The 18777-nt window shown below is 45.3% G+C and overlaps 1 protein-coding gene across 4 annotated transcripts in view; it reads right to left on the bottom strand.

The window, feature by feature from the left end:
- Nucleotides 1-1072: 1072 nt before the first annotated feature.
- ARHGAP23 (Rho GTPase activating protein 23) overlaps nucleotides 1073-18777 on the bottom strand; it is a 221296-nt gene continuing 203591 nt past the window's right edge. For 3 of the 4 annotated variants that reach the window (XM_061588157.1, XM_061588156.1, XM_061588155.1), the window contains exons 21-24: nucleotides 15844-15885; nucleotides 13333-13426; nucleotides 6897-6928; nucleotides 1073-4423 (exon numbers count right to left, since the gene is read on the bottom strand). In XM_061588157.1, coding sequence (XP_061444141.1) covers nucleotides 3212-4423; nucleotides 6897-6928; nucleotides 13333-13426; nucleotides 15844-15885 — 1380 coding nt within the window. In that variant the 3' untranslated portion in view covers nucleotides 1073-3211. Of the gene's footprint in view, nucleotides 4424-6896; nucleotides 6929-12530; nucleotides 12556-13332; nucleotides 13427-15843; nucleotides 15886-18777 lie in introns of all 4 variants that reach the window. The other variant, XM_061588158.1, reaches the window with a different exon arrangement.

The following is an 18777-nucleotide window of genomic DNA, read 5'->3' as shown; positions in this document are numbered from 1 at the left end:
CAATGAACTCTGGCTTAATACAACCCAAGGGTGAAGCATCCAAGTCAGTGTGAAACAGGAGGAGGAACAGTCAGGTGAGGTCCATGGTTTATGAAGCCTGGAAAGATAATCTGAACCAGATTGTTGTCTCTCAGCCTAAAAGCAGGGAGATGAACTACATGTTGCCTAATCACAGGCAGGGTAGGATAAAAAAAGTCTGAGCTTCAAGGTCACTTGGCCTGCTGACATATAAAAGCAGCATAAACCTGTGGCAGCCCGCAGAGGTGAACTTGCTTTGGAGACAAGAAGCATCATGATGGTGATGTTTGCTTTATGTTTTCTAGTGATGAGGTTACATTTCTTAACATATTCCCAAATGATGAAATTTAGTAATTGCCACATTTTATTAATTTGAATTCTGCCTTTCCCTCTAAGGGAGCTGAAAATGGCAGTTAGGCCTCCCAATGATCCTGTGAAGTAGTTTAGGTTGGTATGCTGCAATTTGCTCAAAACCACCCACCACACTTCATGACTAACTGAGTATTTGAACTGCTGCTCCCTGGAAAATTATTGAAATTGAACTGCTGCTCCCTGGAAAATTACTGAAATGAAAGTACTTTGTTCAAATATGGTTAACTACTGAGATGACCACATGGTTTTGTTTTTTTGGGAAAAAGCTCACAATGTGGGTGCGACAGGAAAATGCCACTTCGCAGTGAGGTTTCTTTCTTCAGGCTGATTTTCCAAAGTGATTACATTTTTTGCAAAGAGGCACTGGAGCAGAGAAGCAACTCAAACACTCAACCAATAAAGTGTTCACATGTTAAAAGAGCACCTTCCTTATTTGTTGCAAGAGCCTCGCCTCTCTCTCTCTCTCTCTCTCTCTCTCTCTCATGCTTGACAAAGATGAGAGGGTGGTAGGAACACTTTAGACCCACAAGATCAATGCATTTCTAAGAGTCTCTTGTTGGAAGGACATGCAAAAATATGGGTAGGAAGTGTGAGAATCTACTCTGACTTGCAACATATAAATGAGTGCCCCCCTTGGTTTACTTCTGTCCAACATACTGAGAAAACACAAATGTAGCACCAGTAAGAATCAAATAAAGTATTTATTTTGTCCTTAGAGTGCGAGTTTTGGAGGGCAACTGCATAGCTCAAGATGGTTTGATGATGGTGTTTCAGCTGTTGCTGGAACAAAGGCCTGAATAGAATCCTGACAAATGTTATTCTGGGAATCCTTAAAAGCAAAATTAAGAAATCTCCTACTGTTTTGTGGCATATCTGCACAGGGCATTGGAAGGAGGGAATCACATGTACTTGTCCTGTGTGCCTGATGTCCACCCCATACACCATACAAATCACACAGTGCTTGCACTTATCCCATTGCCTCTCTGCACTGCAGATGGGGATTCATGGTGGATTGAGCATGGGTGGCAATCTACATAGAAAGGATTGATGTTAATATGAGAAACCCTTCACACACTGCCTTGGGCAGAGAGGGTGGTTCACATCCTCTTTAGCATCAAAAGTTTTAGTGAAGTGTTACAAGCGTAAAGGCAGGAAGCCAAATTTCTATTTGCATAATAGTCTTTGATCCTTTGCTCCAAACACTGCATCCCTGAATGGTACACAACACAGGAGGGAACTTTGCTGATCAGCTCTGGAAGCCATGGTTTGGATATATGGTCACAAGACAAGAAGAGGCAAAGAGCCAGACAGATACCCAAATATGCCAACAGGCCATTTCCCCTCCCAAATTCTCAGCAGCTGAACAAAAGTTGTAAAAGTATTCAGAAATGCTCACAGGGGGAAGAGAGCATCCTCTAACTAAGGTTACAGTCAGCGTGAAACCCTTAGGTGAGCAGGACAGAAAGGTGTAACCCAGAGGTGCACTGAGATGTTACACATCTGTTGTTGTTTTGCCAGGAGGAGTTTAAAAAACAGCCTTCCAAAAAGGTAGCCATATGAGCCGTCACAGCAAAAACAACAAAGAGCTTTCTAGCACCTTGACAATTAGCAGGCTGACAATGAAAGAATGGGTTGGTCTTTTAAGATAACACAGGACTCCTTGTGGCTTCCCAAAAATAGGGCAATGATGCCACCCAAACAGGAGGAGAATAGCAGTGCCTTTTTAAGCCTAGGAAAGATCACATGCCTCTAGAGAGGGTGTTACAGCTCTGTAATTTTGGTTTCTCATGTGTGATCGTCTCTTTGGGCAACCAAGTGCATGGGGTGAGTCTGCACCATGCCCACAGGGTGCAAATGTTGCAACTGAAGAGGATTCAGCCATCTCTGTAGGGACCTTGCAAAGGCCAAGCAAGGTAGGTGGAAAATTCTGGAGCTGGTTGCCCACCTGCTCATCTAGGAGGAAAGCACAGAGGGGGAAGTCATTGTGTGTGTGTGTGTTTCTTATAGGGACCCGTTCAAAGCCCCTCAATATTGACACAGTTTGGATATCAGTCAAAGGAAACTGAGGGAGAGGGAAGTCCCTTCCCCTGGAAAGGAGGACTCAGAGGCAGAATGGCACGCAACAGCGACTTGATCGGCAACGGAGCTTTGGCAGTGGTCAAGTGAAGCATGAGCTTACATCCATAAGTGCCTCTGATCTGGCTTCCCCGGCTCCAGGCCCTCATCAGTTAAAAGTGGGAGAGGCAAAGTGGCTTGGTGGAAAGGAGGCAGAGGTGGGGAGTAAGAGGCTCTTGCTGGCTTTCTGCGCTTCCACCTGCCTTCTTCACACACATGCCCTCAAATTCCTCTGCAGACCAGCACTCTGAAGCAAGAGAAGGAGCTCTGAAGCAGGAATGGGGCTAGCTATCCCATCACCCCAGGTAACCCTCCCAGCAGCATAAACCAAAAGAAGACCTTCACAACAGGCTGGCTGAAGAGCCCTCGCTCCATGTTGCATCTATCCCTGTTTTTTTCTCTCCAACTGCCACCCGGGGGGGGGGGGATGGGGAATAAATAAATCCAACTGTCACAAAACAGGAGTGTCATTAAATTAATAACTGGGAAGGGGGGGTCAGAAAGCGAGGCTGGGGCAGGGAAGAGACTCTTGCTCCACTTAAATTTGAGGTATCAAAGATGGTGAGGCAGAGCCACTAGGGGGAGCTCAAGGGGAGGCTGCATAGGCAGCCGCCCACCCACATTTCCAGGTCAAGGCCACTGGCATGGCCAAGCCAAGGCTCCTTCTCAGCCATTCCAACCAATCAGGGCTTCTGCAGCAGGCTACCTAGAGACACTGGTGGAAGCGTAAGGAGGCTGCACGTCGGGGAGCTGAGTGCCCTTCAGAGCTGCCCTTACGGTGCTGCTGTTGCTGCTCGCCACCACCCTGCTGGCTGGGAGCTGCCACGTGCCCCAGCATAGATGAGGAAGGCCGGGCTTTTGTCGACTCCAGGCTGCTAAGTCCAGAGTCTTTGTTGTCCTGCAGGGGAGTTCTGCTCGAGGAGTCTAGCGGACAGCCTTCGGGGGCCCCCAGCACATTCTGCTCCTCCCACTCGTTGTAGTTGAGGTCCTTGAGGCCACCGGGCACCACCACAGTATGCCGCCGCCAGCTGTTCCTCTTGCGCCGTGTCTCAGGTGAGTGTGGCTTGCGCAGGCGCACCGCCAACATGTCATCTGCTGAGCCGCGGAGGCGGAGTCGCAGCTGCTCCGTGAGGGAAGGCCTGGCATGGACCTCTGGGGCACTCACAGGCTGCAGTGACTCCTGACTACCTGGTGAGCTGGAGCTTGGGACTTCTGTGCTGCCTTTGGAGGAAGCCTCACTGTTGTGGCGAGGCCGAGAGAGCTTGCGCCGTGCCAGGGTGTCACACTGCATGAGGCGGTGGGAGCTGAAGGAGGCTCGGTTGTGGGACACTTTGTCAGAGGCAGTGGCTCCGCCTTCTGCCATCACTGCTCTCCCGCCTCCTTTTGGGAGCATCTGCTCTGGCACAAAACTGTTCTCCGTGTCCGTTTCCACGTGGCTAAACTCACTCCGCTCATCGTCTGCCTCCTCCCCACGGCTCTCTGCTACCGACTGCACCTCAGAACACAGGCTACGATCTATGGTGGACAGGGTAGAGTAACCCGACACGATGGAGCGAGCATCTGGTGCCAGTTCTGGGCTACCCCGACATGCCACCACCTTCCTTTCTCCCATCTCTGCTTCCAGCTTTGCGGGGCACTCTGGACCACTCTGCCCATCAGGTGCTGGACCTCTGCTGCTGCTGCTACCGCTCCCGAGCCCCTCTGCCTCTCTTGGTTCCTCCTCGGCCCCCACCTCCACCTCCTCTTCGTCTCTCTTGGTGGCTGGCTTGGCTGCCGACTCGTGCTCAGAGTCGTCGTCTGTGCTGCTCCCGAAACGCTTGGCTTCTCTCCGCTTCTTCCTCTTGCGGTTGACAGCAGAGATGAAGGAGATGGCGAGCATCTCCTTGTGATAGTGCTCCTTCCTGGAGCCCCACAAGGCCTAGAGCAAGGGCAAAAAAGAAGAGTTATGTGTGGGAAATGCTGACCAAAGAGGAGCCATGACAGAAGTGTTCAGTCATACTGGCTTTGTTTACATGATTGGTTAACCCTGTGATAATAACCCCCTTAGCTCACTGATCTGCTTACATTCCCAAGGGGCAAAACAGAGAGTATAATTAATACAGATTAGCAACCCCTTTAGTGGCTTTATTTTTGCCCTGGCAGTAAGTGTAAAACGGGAGGAAAGTCAGATCTCAATGGGATATGCCAGCCAGGTGAATCACACAATGTATGGGCCACACAACACATGACCTGTAGTTCTGCCCTTGAGTGCATGGTTTTTTTCACAAACTGGCTGTTTGAGGAACTGGATCTAGATCAAGACCCAGGCATACAGTGCCATGAGAAGGTATTTGCCCCGTCTGATTTTCTGTGTTGTTGCATACTTTTGGCACTGAATGTTGTCAGATCTTGAACCAAAACCTAATACTAGAGAAAAGGGAACCTGAGTGAACAAACACAAAATTTTGATACTTATTTATTAAAGAGAATTAAGCAACACCCAATGCCCCCCTATGAAAAAGTAATTGCCCCCTTAGACTCAAAACCTGGTTACACCACCTTTAGCAGCAATGACTGCAACCGGACGCTTCCTGTAGTTCCTGGTCAGTCTCTCACAGCGCTGTGGTGGACTTTTGCCCCACTCCTCCATGCAGAACTGCTTTAACTCAGTGACATTTGTGGGTTTTCGAGCATGAACTGCTCCTTGCAGGTCCTGCCACAACATCTTAGTGGGGTTTAGGTCTGGACTTTGACTAGACCATTCCAAAACTTTAAATTTCTTGTTCCTCAACCATTCTGATGTAGACCTGCTTGTGTGTTTTGGATCATTGTCTTGCTGCATGACCCAGCCGTGCTTCAGCTTCAGCTGACAGACAGATGGCCTGACATTCGCCTGTAGAATTCTCTGAGACAAAGCAGAATTCATGGTTCCTTCAATGATGGCAAGTCGTCCAGGTCCTGATGCAGCAAAGCATCCCCAAACCATGACTCAGCCACCACCATGCTTAACTGTTGGCATGAGATTCTTCATGTGGAATGCAGTGTTTGGTTTTCACCAGACATAACGGGGCCCATGTCGCCCAAAAAATCCCATCTTTGACTCATCTGTCCATAGAACATTGTTCCAGAACTCTTCCAGGTGCTTTTTGGCAAACTCTAGACAAGCATTCATGTTCTTCTTAGTGAGCAGTGGGTTCTGCCCTGCTACTCTGCCATGAATCCTGTGTTTGCGCAGTGTCTTTCTGATGGTGGAATCATGAACACTGACCTTGGCTGAGGTGAGATGGGCCTGAAGATCCTTGGATGTTGTTCTGGGGTGCTGCGTGACTTCCTGGATGATTTTACACCTTGTTCCTGGAGGGATTTTGGCAGGACGGCCACTCCTGGCAAGATTCACTACTGTCCCAAACCTTCTCCATTTGGTCAATACAGCTCTGACTGTGATTCGGTGGAGCCCCAGAGCCTTAGAAATGACTTTGTAACCCTTTCCAGACTGATATGCATCAACAATTGTTTTCCGTTGGTGTTCAGGAATTTCTTTTGATCGTGGCATGATGTGGCTTTGGAACCTGCATGCTGGCAACTTCAGTCTGATGGCAAGGGCCAAAGTTAGTCAGATTTATATTGGGCAGGGCTGGCCCAAAGTAGGCCTGATAGTTTACCAAGATATTCAAACTTCTGGCCCTAATAATCCCTTTCATTGGGTTGAGTTAATAGGGGGGCAATTACGTTTTCACACAGAGGCATTGGGTGTTGCCTAACTTTCTTTAATAAATAAATGAAATAAGTATTAAAATGTTGTGTTTGTTCACTCCGCTTCCCTTTTCTCTAATCTTAGGTTTTGGTTCAAGATCTGACAGCGTTCAGTGCCAAAAATATGCAACAACACAGAAAATCAGACAGGGGGCAAATACTTTTTCACAGCACTGTGGGTGGGTGGGTGGGGCTTAACCATTTGTCTCCAGATCTGGTCCCCCACAACTGTAATTTGCATTGCAAAAAAAAAAGTCCCACTGAAAAGAATGGAACCCTTTTTTTGCAATGCAAATTGCCAATAAAGGAAGCCTTGATCTGGATTGGGACTGCAGTGGGAGGTGAAAGGTTAAAGCCCTCTATCCCCCATGTTAGGGTCCCAGTCCAGATATGGGGGTCCCATGCTGGTAATTTGGGGGGGAGAGACACTGTACTCACAGGCAGAACTATGCAGTTAAGGTCACATGTAGTTTGCTGGGTTCATAGGTGCTGTGTACTGAAGAACCTTTTACATCAGGATGCTGAGGGACTGCAAGCACCAGCACAGCACAAACTGTTTCTCTCTGACTTTGGGAGCCAAAGCTTGAGAACTCCTGTGCTCAACCATCCCTTCCCCATCCTCTACCAAAGGGCAAGCATGACACAAAGGGGGCACTTACCTTTGATTTAGCTGAGCCACTGTTGGTTGAATCTGTAAGGATTAAGCAAACAACGGAAGAGAGAGAGAGGACATCAGTTAGATGTGGGGCAGTATTGAGGAAGCAGATAATAGGGATGCGAGGCTACCAGGGCACATTAACACTTGGCCCAATGGCTTCCCTGCAGCTTTTGTGCAAAGTTCTAAAACATGTCATATTCCTGAGTCAGCACATTGGAGCCATGCTGAACAGAGCACTCCATAAAAAGAAGGGATAACTCAGCAGATGTTTTTCCTGTTCTCTTTCTGGGCAGTGCAAAAAACAATGCAAAGTAATCACAGTGCTATGAGGGCAATAAATGTTCAAACAAAAGACTGATTTTGCTCATCTTCTCCCAAAGAAGTATTATTGAGTTCAGCTAATAAACTCAATTAGCTGATCATTAGTTCAGCTAGTGACTGGTTTGGGAGACCCTCCGAATGGAAACCTAGTAAGCCTTTTTTCTTGATCTACTTGATCCATCTATTTCCACTGACAGAGGCAGGGTTGTCTGTAATTTGTACTGAACACATTCATAAGCTCAACTACTTCCTAAACTTTATGGAATCGCACTACCCCCTCCTTTGTCAGCTATAACAACTTCATTGGGTATACTTTGGTGGCTCTTTAGATACATACATTTGCCCCCATTTCTCTTTCACTTTTGCACACAGAGCAGTCACGGACTCCCAGTCCTCACTCTTCCCTTTCGGCAGCCCCATGAGAAACACAGCCTGCACTCTCCAAGTCCCTGAGCTTTGACTGTTAATGGTCCAATAACAATGAGATACAACAAACGTTTGCTTGTGGCCTCTGGTGATGTCCCGTGGGAGGACGTCCTCAATTTGAAAACTAAACTAAATATTACATATCCCAAATTCAGGGGCTTTTTTGATGGGTATTTAACTAAGGTAACCCTTTTTCTAATTAATGCAATTGTATCATTTCTTATCAGGGAAAATGGTCTTAAAATGAACTGGCTGAATCAAGCCACCCATATAGATTACTTTATCACAGGACAGCTCTGAGCAAAACACAAATAATACTTTTGGCCCTTACTAAAAAGAAATCGATATCAAAGCATCAATAAATAGGTTTGAGGGTTCTTTTTCTTAGATCAGATGTGGGGAACCTTGGGCCCTCCAGATGTTGCTGGGCTACAACTCCCGACATCCCTGGCCATTGGCCATGCTTGCTGGGGCTGATGGGAGTTGTAGTTCAGCAACATCTGGAGGGCCCAAGGTTCCCCAAATCCATTAAATTATTTAAGGTAAATAAAATTAAATGATCTGATCATGACAATATAAAAGGAAAAATAGGAAATTGGGAACAAAGAACATATCAAGCATCCCAGACTATAATGAACAAATGAATGAATGAATAGGCAGGGCCTTTGCAATGATGGTGACCACTACGCCCACATTCTGCACATTTGCTCATGTGACAATAACAATGCTGTCCAGAAGGTTAGTGGAACAAAGCTGGTGGAATTAGTGAAGGGCTTGTAGAAAGACAGACCAAGCACAAGTGCAACAGAAGGGTGAGGGTGAATGTAATGGAACATCTGTTCAACATCTGACTTATCACCCCACCATGGCTGGCTACCCCCCTGCAAGGTGGTCCATACACCCACGAACAACACAGTAGGAAAGCACAGTGTCTTTTCTAGTATCAAATTCATTTGCACATATGTGGATAGAAAGGAGCATTGTACCATTCCATCCAGAAGAGCAAGACTTAAGCCAGACTCGTAAGGCATGGACCCGCCAAGAACAAAATAAGCTCACTGGCCAGGTATACGGAGGCCCCACAAGCATTTCTGAAGCCCTCCGTTTTGTCTGCCTGCCTGGTGCTGTAAAAACCAGAAGGATTGCCAAACTCCTGGCAAGCCACTGTATGTGGCTGGTTGGCTGAATTTGGCCTCATGGATCGTAAGACATTTATGAGGGATATAGAGTCAGCAGTAAGAAGAGTAGAGGTTGAGGGAGTCTCCTATCTTCTCAAGCAGCAATTCTTCAGCAGTGTCCTGTTGGCCACTAACGGTCAACATTGTGGGGATGGGTCCTGAAACCACAACAAGATGCAATGTCAAAAGGTAGAACAGGAAGTGCTCAAATTGTTTCCAAAGCAAATGGTGATGTATGCTGAATTCTCCTGTTCTTTTTCGACCCTAGTGGAGATGTACTGAATGTGCGGGTTGAAGGGGAAGTGCCACTATTAATTAATTAATTAATTAATTAATTAGTCGCCCATCTGGCTGGTTGTCCAGCCACTCTGGGCGACGTACAAGGTAAAAACAGTACATAAAACAATTAAAAAATTTAAAAAACAGTAAGAACCTAACCCGCCCCAAAAGCCTGCCTGAAAAGCCAGGTCTTCAAAGTCCGGCGGAAGCTCATCATAGACGGGGCATGGCGTAGATCAGTTGGGAGAGAATTCCACAGGGTGGGGGCCACTATTGAGAAGGCCCTCTCTCTAGTCCTCACCAGTCTAGCTGTTTTAACCGGTGGGATCAAGAGAAGGTCTTCTGAGGCTGATCTTGTTGAGCGGCATCCCTGCCGATGCTGGAGGCGCTCCTTCAGATAAACTGGGCCACAACTTTATAGGGTTTTAAAGGTTAAGACCAACACCTTGAATTGGGCTCGGTAAACAACCGGTAACCAGTGCAACTCCTTCAACACAGGAGTGATGTGATCTTGTCGGCGGCTGCCTTTAATAAGACGAGCCGCCGCATTCTGTACCAGTTGTAATTTCCCAACCATTTTCAAGGGTAACCCCACGTAGAGCGCATTAAAGTAGTCTAGGCGAGTGGTGACCAGGGCATGTACCACCGGTGGGAGCAGATGGTTGGGAAGGTAGGGGCGTAGCCTCCGTATCAGATGAAGTTGATACAGAGCTGCCCGGCTCACCGCTGAAACTTGAGCCTCCATGGACAGCTGGGAGTCAAGAACGACCCCCAGGCTACGGACCTGGTCTTTTAGGGGCAAACGTACCCCGTTAAGCACCAGGTCTGTATCTCCCAACCTAAGGTTAACCACTAAGGTTAAATCAGCTCTGAATAGCAGCCCCTTGACTGATAACCATCCCAGTGACACTGTGTAGGCGCCAATGTAGCAGGGCCTACCAGCTGCTTGGAAATGCTCTCCCTGTTCCTACACACCACGAGTTCAGTACAGCTGCACTGGAATGTGGGAGGAGCTGAGTTTTTTTTCTTCTTCATTCAGAAGCTGTTCAAGGAGCAAAACTAAAACAAAACAGTGGCCCACAAACACACCAGGTTGGCAGCCTGCAATACAACACAGCTGTAAGATGCAGCACTTTGGAAATGCTCCGTCTTTTGTCCTAGAGAGCAGCTGCCATTGCTGAAAGTGGGGTCCATCCATTGCTTCCCTCACAGCTGAAAGACAGCCGTGAACAGCAGGGATGGGAAGGTGGGGAGGGCGAGTTTTACAGTAAGTTCAGAAAAATAAATTGACACCTTCCCCCCCCCCAGTTCAAGTCACTGCCACGTTCAGAGAGCCATGCCTAAGAGAACTGTTGGCAGATGTTGTCCAGATGTTACATGGTAGTAAAATCCAAGTAATGGCAATGCAGGACCACCTGCTCAGGTTTAACAAAATTTAAAGCCAGGCCAGACAAATCCAGTAAAGGGAAAGCAGTGGGCAAAGGGGGCAAGATGCAAGGCAGAGGCGGATATTGGGAAACCCAAAGGGGCAATAGCACAGGCGGGAACAACAGCTAGGAGACAACATGAAATGGCTCAGGCATGAACTTTTACTTTTCGTAGGGGTAGGAAAATGGGGAACAGTCCCAGCCTGTTTGCACAACAGTGTCCCCCACTCTCTACACATTATCTCTCTCACACACAAAAATCTGCCACAGCGATGCCAGCAACAATGAAGCAAATAGACAATATAATAGATGGCCCCCATGGCCCACTCCATCCAAAGCCTCCACACAAACATGGAATTAGTGGCTGGAGATAACGAGAGTGAGGAAAGGCAAAAAAGCCACTCTAAGCCTGCCCACCCCAAAACCTCGAAAGAGTAAAGCTTTTGAAGATGGGGAGGGAAACGTTTCAGGTCTCTAGGCAGTGGCATCAATATTCTAGGGAAAGAAGCCTTTTGCTTGCGAGTGGGAAATTGAATACAAAATAGCTAAAGCAATTTTTTTCATTGGTCCAATATTAGCTACTGCAAAAACATATGCAGGCATTCAAATCACACAGAACTCTTCATCAGGCAGAAAAGACAGACAACTAATCTTGGGCTTCAACATTACAGAAATCACACAAGCAAACTGTTTGCATGAGTGAGATTTTTTTTTTTTTTTAGTATGCATCACTGGAACGTAGTCAATAATAATTTAGTTGATCAGTTCTACACATCTTATTAATTTGATTTTTTTAAAATGACTGCTTTTGGGGGGTGATTTTTAATTTATTTTTCACTGCTCATTGTCTCCGAGGCTAAAATCTTAATCATATGCATTTAGAAGTAAATTCCACTGAAATCAGCCACTCTTATTTCCAAGTAAACTTGGCTTGGCCTGCAAATGTTTTAATTATTATTATTTAATTCTTCACTGCTTTGTCAGAGTTTAACAGAAAAGTGATAGAAAAGCCTTTAAAAAGGAAAAATAAAAGTAAACAATTTATTATTTTGGTATTTTGAAGCTGCCTTGAAGTGATAAAAATCCCTTTAAAAAGAAACAGCTAGCTGTGACAATGAGTTTTGTAGGATCATTCAGATGCTTGGGACTAGCTCACCTGACAGATTGCCTCACCCCCATGTGCTTGGCTGCTCAGATCTGTACAACTGGCACTTTTACAAGCAATGCATAATGTTAATTTTGGTCTTGCAAGAAATCAATCTTTTAGCATGGCAACACCTTCTGGAACTCCCTGCCCACCGATATTAGACAATATATAAATATGTTTTGTTCCAGCATGCCTACCCAGGTGTGGCATTTCAGCATTTTGACACGTGATTTTAGTACATATGCATGTTTAAAATTACTGATTTTATAATGTGTCATAAAATTTTGTATGTAATTTGTCTTTAATGTTTCTGCTTGTTGGTATTTAATGAATATTTTAGACTCTTAAGAGATATTTTGTTCCAGTAAGAGACATATACATTTTGTTAAATTAAACAATAAATAAAGTATAATAATGCTATTGGACAGTAACATATTATTTGAGTTGTCAAAGATAAGACGTAGCTACCTTTCCATTCTGCCTGAAAAAAAGTGTTCTGCATTCACTCAGAAAGCTCCTTTTTTTTTTTAACTACTTGAGAACTCTGAATTGTCCCAGCTCAATTTCCACAACTGTTTAAATGGATTTTTCCAATGGTCGACTTTAAGAAGCAGGTCACATGCTATTGAAGGCAAGAAGTGGCCCTCGTTTCCGCTCCTAACTTTTAACAGAAAGGAGACCGACTGGAGAGCAAAACTAGCCTCAGCATTTGCCTCACCATGGTTCATGACACAGCTGCTGCTCATCAGCATAGAAAATCCAATAAAGAACCAGAACCCACATCCTGCCTTCCCCAATCTCTCGTAATCATCCAATGGAATTAGTGCATGTACCCCAGGAGCACAACCACACTGTACCAGCTCTAGAGCTCCGGCAGATCCGCTGGAGTAGGAAGGAGGAGAAGGAAGAAGATGAAGAGAGAGAAGGAACAGAGACAGCAAAAAAAGTTAAGGAAGTCCATAAACAGCAGACAGAGAGAGAGAGAGAAACCCCCTTAAACAACACTCCCCACGATACTAGCAAGTCTAATGAGTGCAGGGGCAATCGTGCTCCAGGGCTGGAAAGTTGGCTTCTCCTCTGCCAACTTAAAGGGCACTCCATTTGCCACTGGGCAAAGAGAAAGCTAGATTAAAATGGCTCTGCATGCCTTTTTTTAAGGAATGTACTATCAATTTCAATAGGGGAGAGAGAGAGATGCACATTGTTGCTAACACTGCAACCACAAAGCTCCACGCTGCACCAGGGCACCTAAGAAGAAGATATTCTCAGCAGCTTTGCTCAAATGTGAAACTCTTTCCCACTGGAGACTTGCCCAAGTTAACATTTTTCAGAAGGCAGAGCTTCTGTCTGGCAGTCTTTGGTAAGAGATGACGGGCATCGTACTCTGCAAGGACGACTAAGTGCACAGGTCAGCTGCAAGAAGCTAAGGACAATTCACAGGCCAATAGGAAAGCTAAGGGGTTGGGCATGAAAGCGTAGTCTGAGGGGGAAAGTCAACTGACTTTTTGTTTGTTGCCTTGAAATAATGGAGCAACTAAGGGGGAGAACCCTTACAGAGAGATAAAACTACAAATCACCAATCAGAACTTTGCACTGTGGGAATGCCATATCCACTGGTTTATCCCCAGTGGCACCTCCCCAATCCAAGCCTCCACTCACCTGAAGCGTCCCCCGGTGCTGCTGTCCTCCCGATGTTGGGCAGAAGGTACTCAATATTTGGCACCGATTGGGCCTCCTGCTCATCTACAGGGGTCTGTGAAATGGGCACATGCGTGGTTAGGAGGAAAGGATTCGAGCTGGCTGTTAGGTGCACAATGTCCCACAGAGGTATCTCTCTGTTCAGCCAACTCTCTTTGAGGTTGGTTCAGCTACACTGCAGAGGTCTCAATATTCCAGGATAGGAAACCTGGGAACTCCCTGCTCATCCACCTTTCTATACCAGCCCTAAATCGAAATGGGAGGGGGGGAGGAAGAACTGCTCCTCCCATCCCATAATGTCACACAGAAGAGTAAAGGAAGCAAGAGATCTTCTTATCTAACCCACCAACACCCACTCAGTGGGCCCAACACCACTCACCAGTCCCCCACAGATCAATCCTATCTAACCTAGACCACAGTTCTAAAACAGCTACATTGGTTGTCAGTTTCTTTCTGGGCCCAATTCAAGGTGCTCACATTAGTTTCTAAAGCCCTAAACAACTCAGACCATCTCCTTGCCTACAGACCCTCTCGGGTGATAAGTTTAGCAAAAAGGCCCTCTTGGTAGTTTCACTGCCCCAAGAGATTTGGGGGGTAGTACCCCAGGAGAGGGCTTTCTCTGCAGCAGTCCCTAAGCTGTGGAATCCCATCCCCACAGAGGCGCATCTGCTGCTTTCATTGTACAGGTTCATCATATGCTGAAAAGGCATCTTTTTACCCTGGCCTTTAACACTTGATGTATAAAAGACCCACCATATTCTTCTGACTGTAAATTGTTTTAACCACTTTTAATACTGTATTTTTGTAATCTGTCCTGCAACCTTATGATGAAGGGCAGGAAAGAAAACCAGATGATGATGATGATGATGTAAATGCTTCTGAGGATAGCAAGTGCACTGCAGATGTATGTCTGTGGAGCCAACGTCTCCAGGTGAGCCAAGCAACACATTGTAAAACGAGGCAGAAAAGCCCCGAGGGACCAGGAGCTAATCTGCTGAAGGGGGGGGGGACAGGAGGAGAAGAATTCCTTCACAGTCCTGAATATGCCAATCAATCAGACTCCTGAGAGAGGGACAAACTTGCCTCCCCCCAGAAAATCAAATTCAACCAGGTACATCTCCAAGCCACCCAGCACCTGTCCCTGGTTCCTGCAGATCCTGATACCACAGAAGCTGTCGGGGGAAATCACTTGATCTTGATTTAGGAGCAGAACAGGTATATATTCAAACTAGGGAGAAAACTGGGAGAGGCCGTACTTCTTTTCATCAGGACTGTGTGAACTGTGCAGAATGAAGCTGTCTCTTTCTAAAGTGTCGAACAATATTAGGCTGTAAGACCAGTGGTGCAGTGGCAAATTCAGAAGGGCAGGGTCCCTTCATAATAATCACAGCCATGCCCTCCCACAGTCACACCCCTTTCTAAAATTATACAACCTTCAAAGATTTATAGAATAATCTGGCCAGGCTTGAATACTGCTTTAGAAGACTATTCACAGTGGCCAGCACACTTCCCTTTCATGCTGATTGGTTCATAGGACACTGGAGACATAGGGGCCCTGCTGGGACCTGGCTCCCAAAAAAGTAAGAGTTCTAAGACCCCTAGAGACCCTGGACAACTACACTCCTGTGTAAGACACAACACAGGTTTTTCCCCAGCCAACTGAAGGTGGTTTGAAAGAGGGATTAAGATCACTGCTTGTGGTGTTCATACAATCATCCTACCTTCACCTCTGGGAAAAGTTTTGCAGAGTTTTTTCAATATTATTTTAAAACTTGCAAAGCCTGTTTGCCAGATGAAACAGTGGGCCGAAAGAAGTGCCATGCTTTGGCAAGCAAAACCTCTTTCAAACCAGTTTCAGAAGTCTTAAGGACTACTGCCTGTCTCCTGCTTTTTCTGTGTAAATGCATCTGCAGTCAGTGTGAATGCAGCCGTAATGCTGGAACCCAGGATCATCCAATGAAATAAAATGGTGGAAGATTCAGGACAGACAAAAGGAAGTACTTTTCACACAGTTCATTGCTACAACTATGGAATTTGTGTAGCGATGGCTAGCAGCTTGGGCCGCTTCAAAGGAGGGTTGGGCAAATTCAAGGAGGATAGGACTATAAATGGTTACCGTGCCTCTGAACACCAGTTGCTGGGGAGCAACAGTTGGAGAGGGCTATTGCCCTCATGTCCTGCTGGTGGGCTTCCCCACAGCCATCTGGTTTGTCCCTCTGCCAAACAGGATGCCAGACTAGACAGACCCTTTGGTCTGATCCAGGAGGGCTCTTTTTACATGCTTAGGTTCTTTTGTTGTAATGACACCCTAGCTACAAGTGTGGTTTCTTGGACAACCAAAAGGAATCAGCATAAAGACTATCTACAGAGCATGCCTGGGAGATGCTATGCGGATGCCTTGCCGTTCCATACAGCCTGAGGAGATACCAGAAGCCATCACAACCTGGGCATTCCCTTCTTCAAGTGACTCACCTTCTCACCTTTATCCTCCTTGTCACTGAAAAACCAGTCTGACTGTGGAAGGAAAAAGCAGAGGAGAGGAATCAAAGCAGAGTCAAGATGCTAACACCAACCCCATCAGCCAAAAACCAACATATAACAAGACTCCAAGAATAAAGACAGACGTGACATATAAAAAAGGGATGGTGCACCCGTGGCCCTTCAGCTCTCTTTGGACTACACCACTCACTATCCCTGACCACTGGACATGCTGGTTGGAGCAGGTGAAGGCTGGAGTCCAACAGGGAAAGCACAGGAACATAGGAAGCTACCTTATACTGAATCAGACCCACTGGTCCACCTAATTCAGAACTGTTTCCACTGACTGGCAGCAACTCTCCACAGTTTCAGGTAGGGAGTCCCTCCCAGCTGTACCTAGAGATGCCAGGATTGAACTGGGACCTTCTGCATACAAGGCAGATGCTCTACCACTGAGTCTTTCCCCCCAAATCAGGGCAGGTTCTTCACCCATGGTGTGTGAACCCAGATTCTTCCAGGCTTTTCTCTTTGCAAGACACATGTACATCCTAATACGTTGAGCTCTGGGTTAGCTGGCCATCAGACTTGTCCCTTCCCACTCAGGAGGGCTTACTGCCGATTAACAAATAGTATTTTTAACTAATACATTTACATTTAGTCACTTACACATTCATTATTATTATTATTATTAGTAGTAGTAGTAGTATTAACAAGACAGAAACATTTCATTACAAAATGGCTTTGAGAATCCAGGAAGCCTGCCACCCCAACTCAACTTGCACTGCAAACTTGTAGGATCATTCCCCCTCCCCAGCCTACAGGGATACTGTAGAGGAAGAAAGGATATGTTTGGCATGAGTGAGGGCGCTTCTAAACCAACTCTACTGCTCTACAAAGGCTTCATATGTCTTTGTCCAAAGGCAAAGATGGAGAACCTGTGGCCCTCCAGATGCATTGAGCAGGGGTTGGACTTGATGGCCTTATAGGTCCCTTCCAACTCTACTATTCTATGATTCTATGATTTGACTACAGTTCTCATCAGCCCCATGTCTGCTCAGGAATAGGTGGCAGAACAAGCGTCCTATCGTACTTTATAGCTGATCGGCTGTTCAAGCACCAAATGGCACCTAAACTCAAAATCCACATTTTCCATATTCAGTTGGTGGCATCAAGATCTATACATATCCTGTTTGTGCTCAGATTTATTTTTTAAAACCCAAATGTTCAAACATCGTGCGGGTGTTTTGGGGTGGTTTTTTTTTGTTTTTTTTTTGTTTTTTTTTTGTCTATTTTGCTTTTGCATTTTGTCATGCCTCTAAGTCCAACCCTTTAAGGTGATTGGTCCTTAAAGGTCCTTTGCTTTTCGCACGTTTTTCTATTCTGGCACACCCATGGAAAAGCATGAAAACATGACTTCCCGGAAGGAGTGCTGGCTGGTGGTTGTCTCTGAGGGAGCTCTGCCTCAGAGGAAGCTTTTTTCAGGTTAAAAGCCAGCCAAGAGGAATCTTGGACTGGCTTAAATGTTCTCCAAGGTATAGGAGAACCGATCAGATTTTCCACAAGACTTCGTTGAGCTGTCGGCGGCTGGAATTGATCAGGAAATTCCTGAGATAAGAAGGCATGCCGATCGGCTGAAGACGGAGTCAGGATTTCCACGCAAGCTGTACTGGAAAAAAGCGAAGCGTTCTTTTTTTTCTTCTTAAAAAAAAACGTTCTTAACCAGCGAGCCTACTTCTGTCTAAATCTTATCATTTGGCTTAAATTACTACAATAAAAGGGATTTGTTTACGAATCAGCAACTGAGAAACCTGGGTGAGTCATACTTTTTCTCTTTTAAATATAATTAAGGAAGAAAGAAAATGTAAACAACTTATATACTTTTTTTACGACAAAAAGCTGGCCTGAATTTGGAGTCTTAAAGTTTAAAAACGGATGAGAGGTAATTATTATATTTTGGACTATTTTTCTCTTTGGACTATTTCTTTTTGGACGAATCTGCTGCTCGTATATGTTACTAATTGTTTGGTGTTGGCAACCAGAATTGTTTTGCATTCTTGGATGTAGATAAGAACTGTGCTGTGCTGGCTGGACTTCAATAACAGGCCTGGAATATTAACTTTTTTGTTGGTGGAGGAAAAAAAAAGAAATAGACTGCCTCTAGGTTTTGGAACAGTGATTAATATCAGAAATTAAAGGCTTTTCTTGAAAATGACAACTAAAAAAGCAACTAAGACCCAGGAGCGAAGAAGAAGTTCTACTGATCCACAGGAAGGGGTTATACCCCCAGATATGTTTCAAAAAATAATGGAAGGGATTAATGATATAAAACAGGAAATGAAAACTGAATTGACAGATATAAAAGACTATATTAAAACACAAGTGGATGAGATTAAAGGGACAATTGGGCAAATAAAGGAGGATGCAAAAAACACTAAAGAAAAGGTACAAATCTTGGAGAATAGAACAGATATATTAAATCTGGAATTAGAAAAAAACTTGGACTATATGGCTGTGACTGAAATGAAAAATAAAGAACATTGTTTGAGATTCCGTGCAATTCCTGAGGAAACAGGTGAAGACATCAGAGATAAAATTGTTAATGCTCTAGTAAAATTTCTGGATTTGAATGAAGATCAGATGGAATTTGAAATAGATAAAGTGTATAGAATTAATTCCAGATATGCAACAATGAATAAAATTCCAAGAGATGTGCTTGTTCATTTTATAAAGAAGACGACCAGAGATATGGTATTACAGCAACACTTTAAAAATACCTTTAAAATTGATGGTAAGGAAATACTGGTGATGAAAGAAATTCCTATTAGACTTTTACGTAAGAGAAAAGAATATGCTTTCTTTACAGAGAAACTTAAGCAACGCAAAATTCAATTTAGATGGGATGTTCCAGAAGGAGTGATCTTTACATTC

This window comes from Rhineura floridana, chromosome 11 (genome assembly GCF_030035675.1).
Source record: "Rhineura floridana isolate rRhiFlo1 chromosome 11, rRhiFlo1.hap2, whole genome shotgun sequence".
NCBI classification, from domain to species: domain Eukaryota; kingdom Metazoa; phylum Chordata; class Lepidosauria; order Squamata; family Rhineuridae; genus Rhineura; species Rhineura floridana.
Note: the sequence above shows the minus strand (reverse complement) of the source record. Positions and strands in the feature narration are given on the sequence as shown.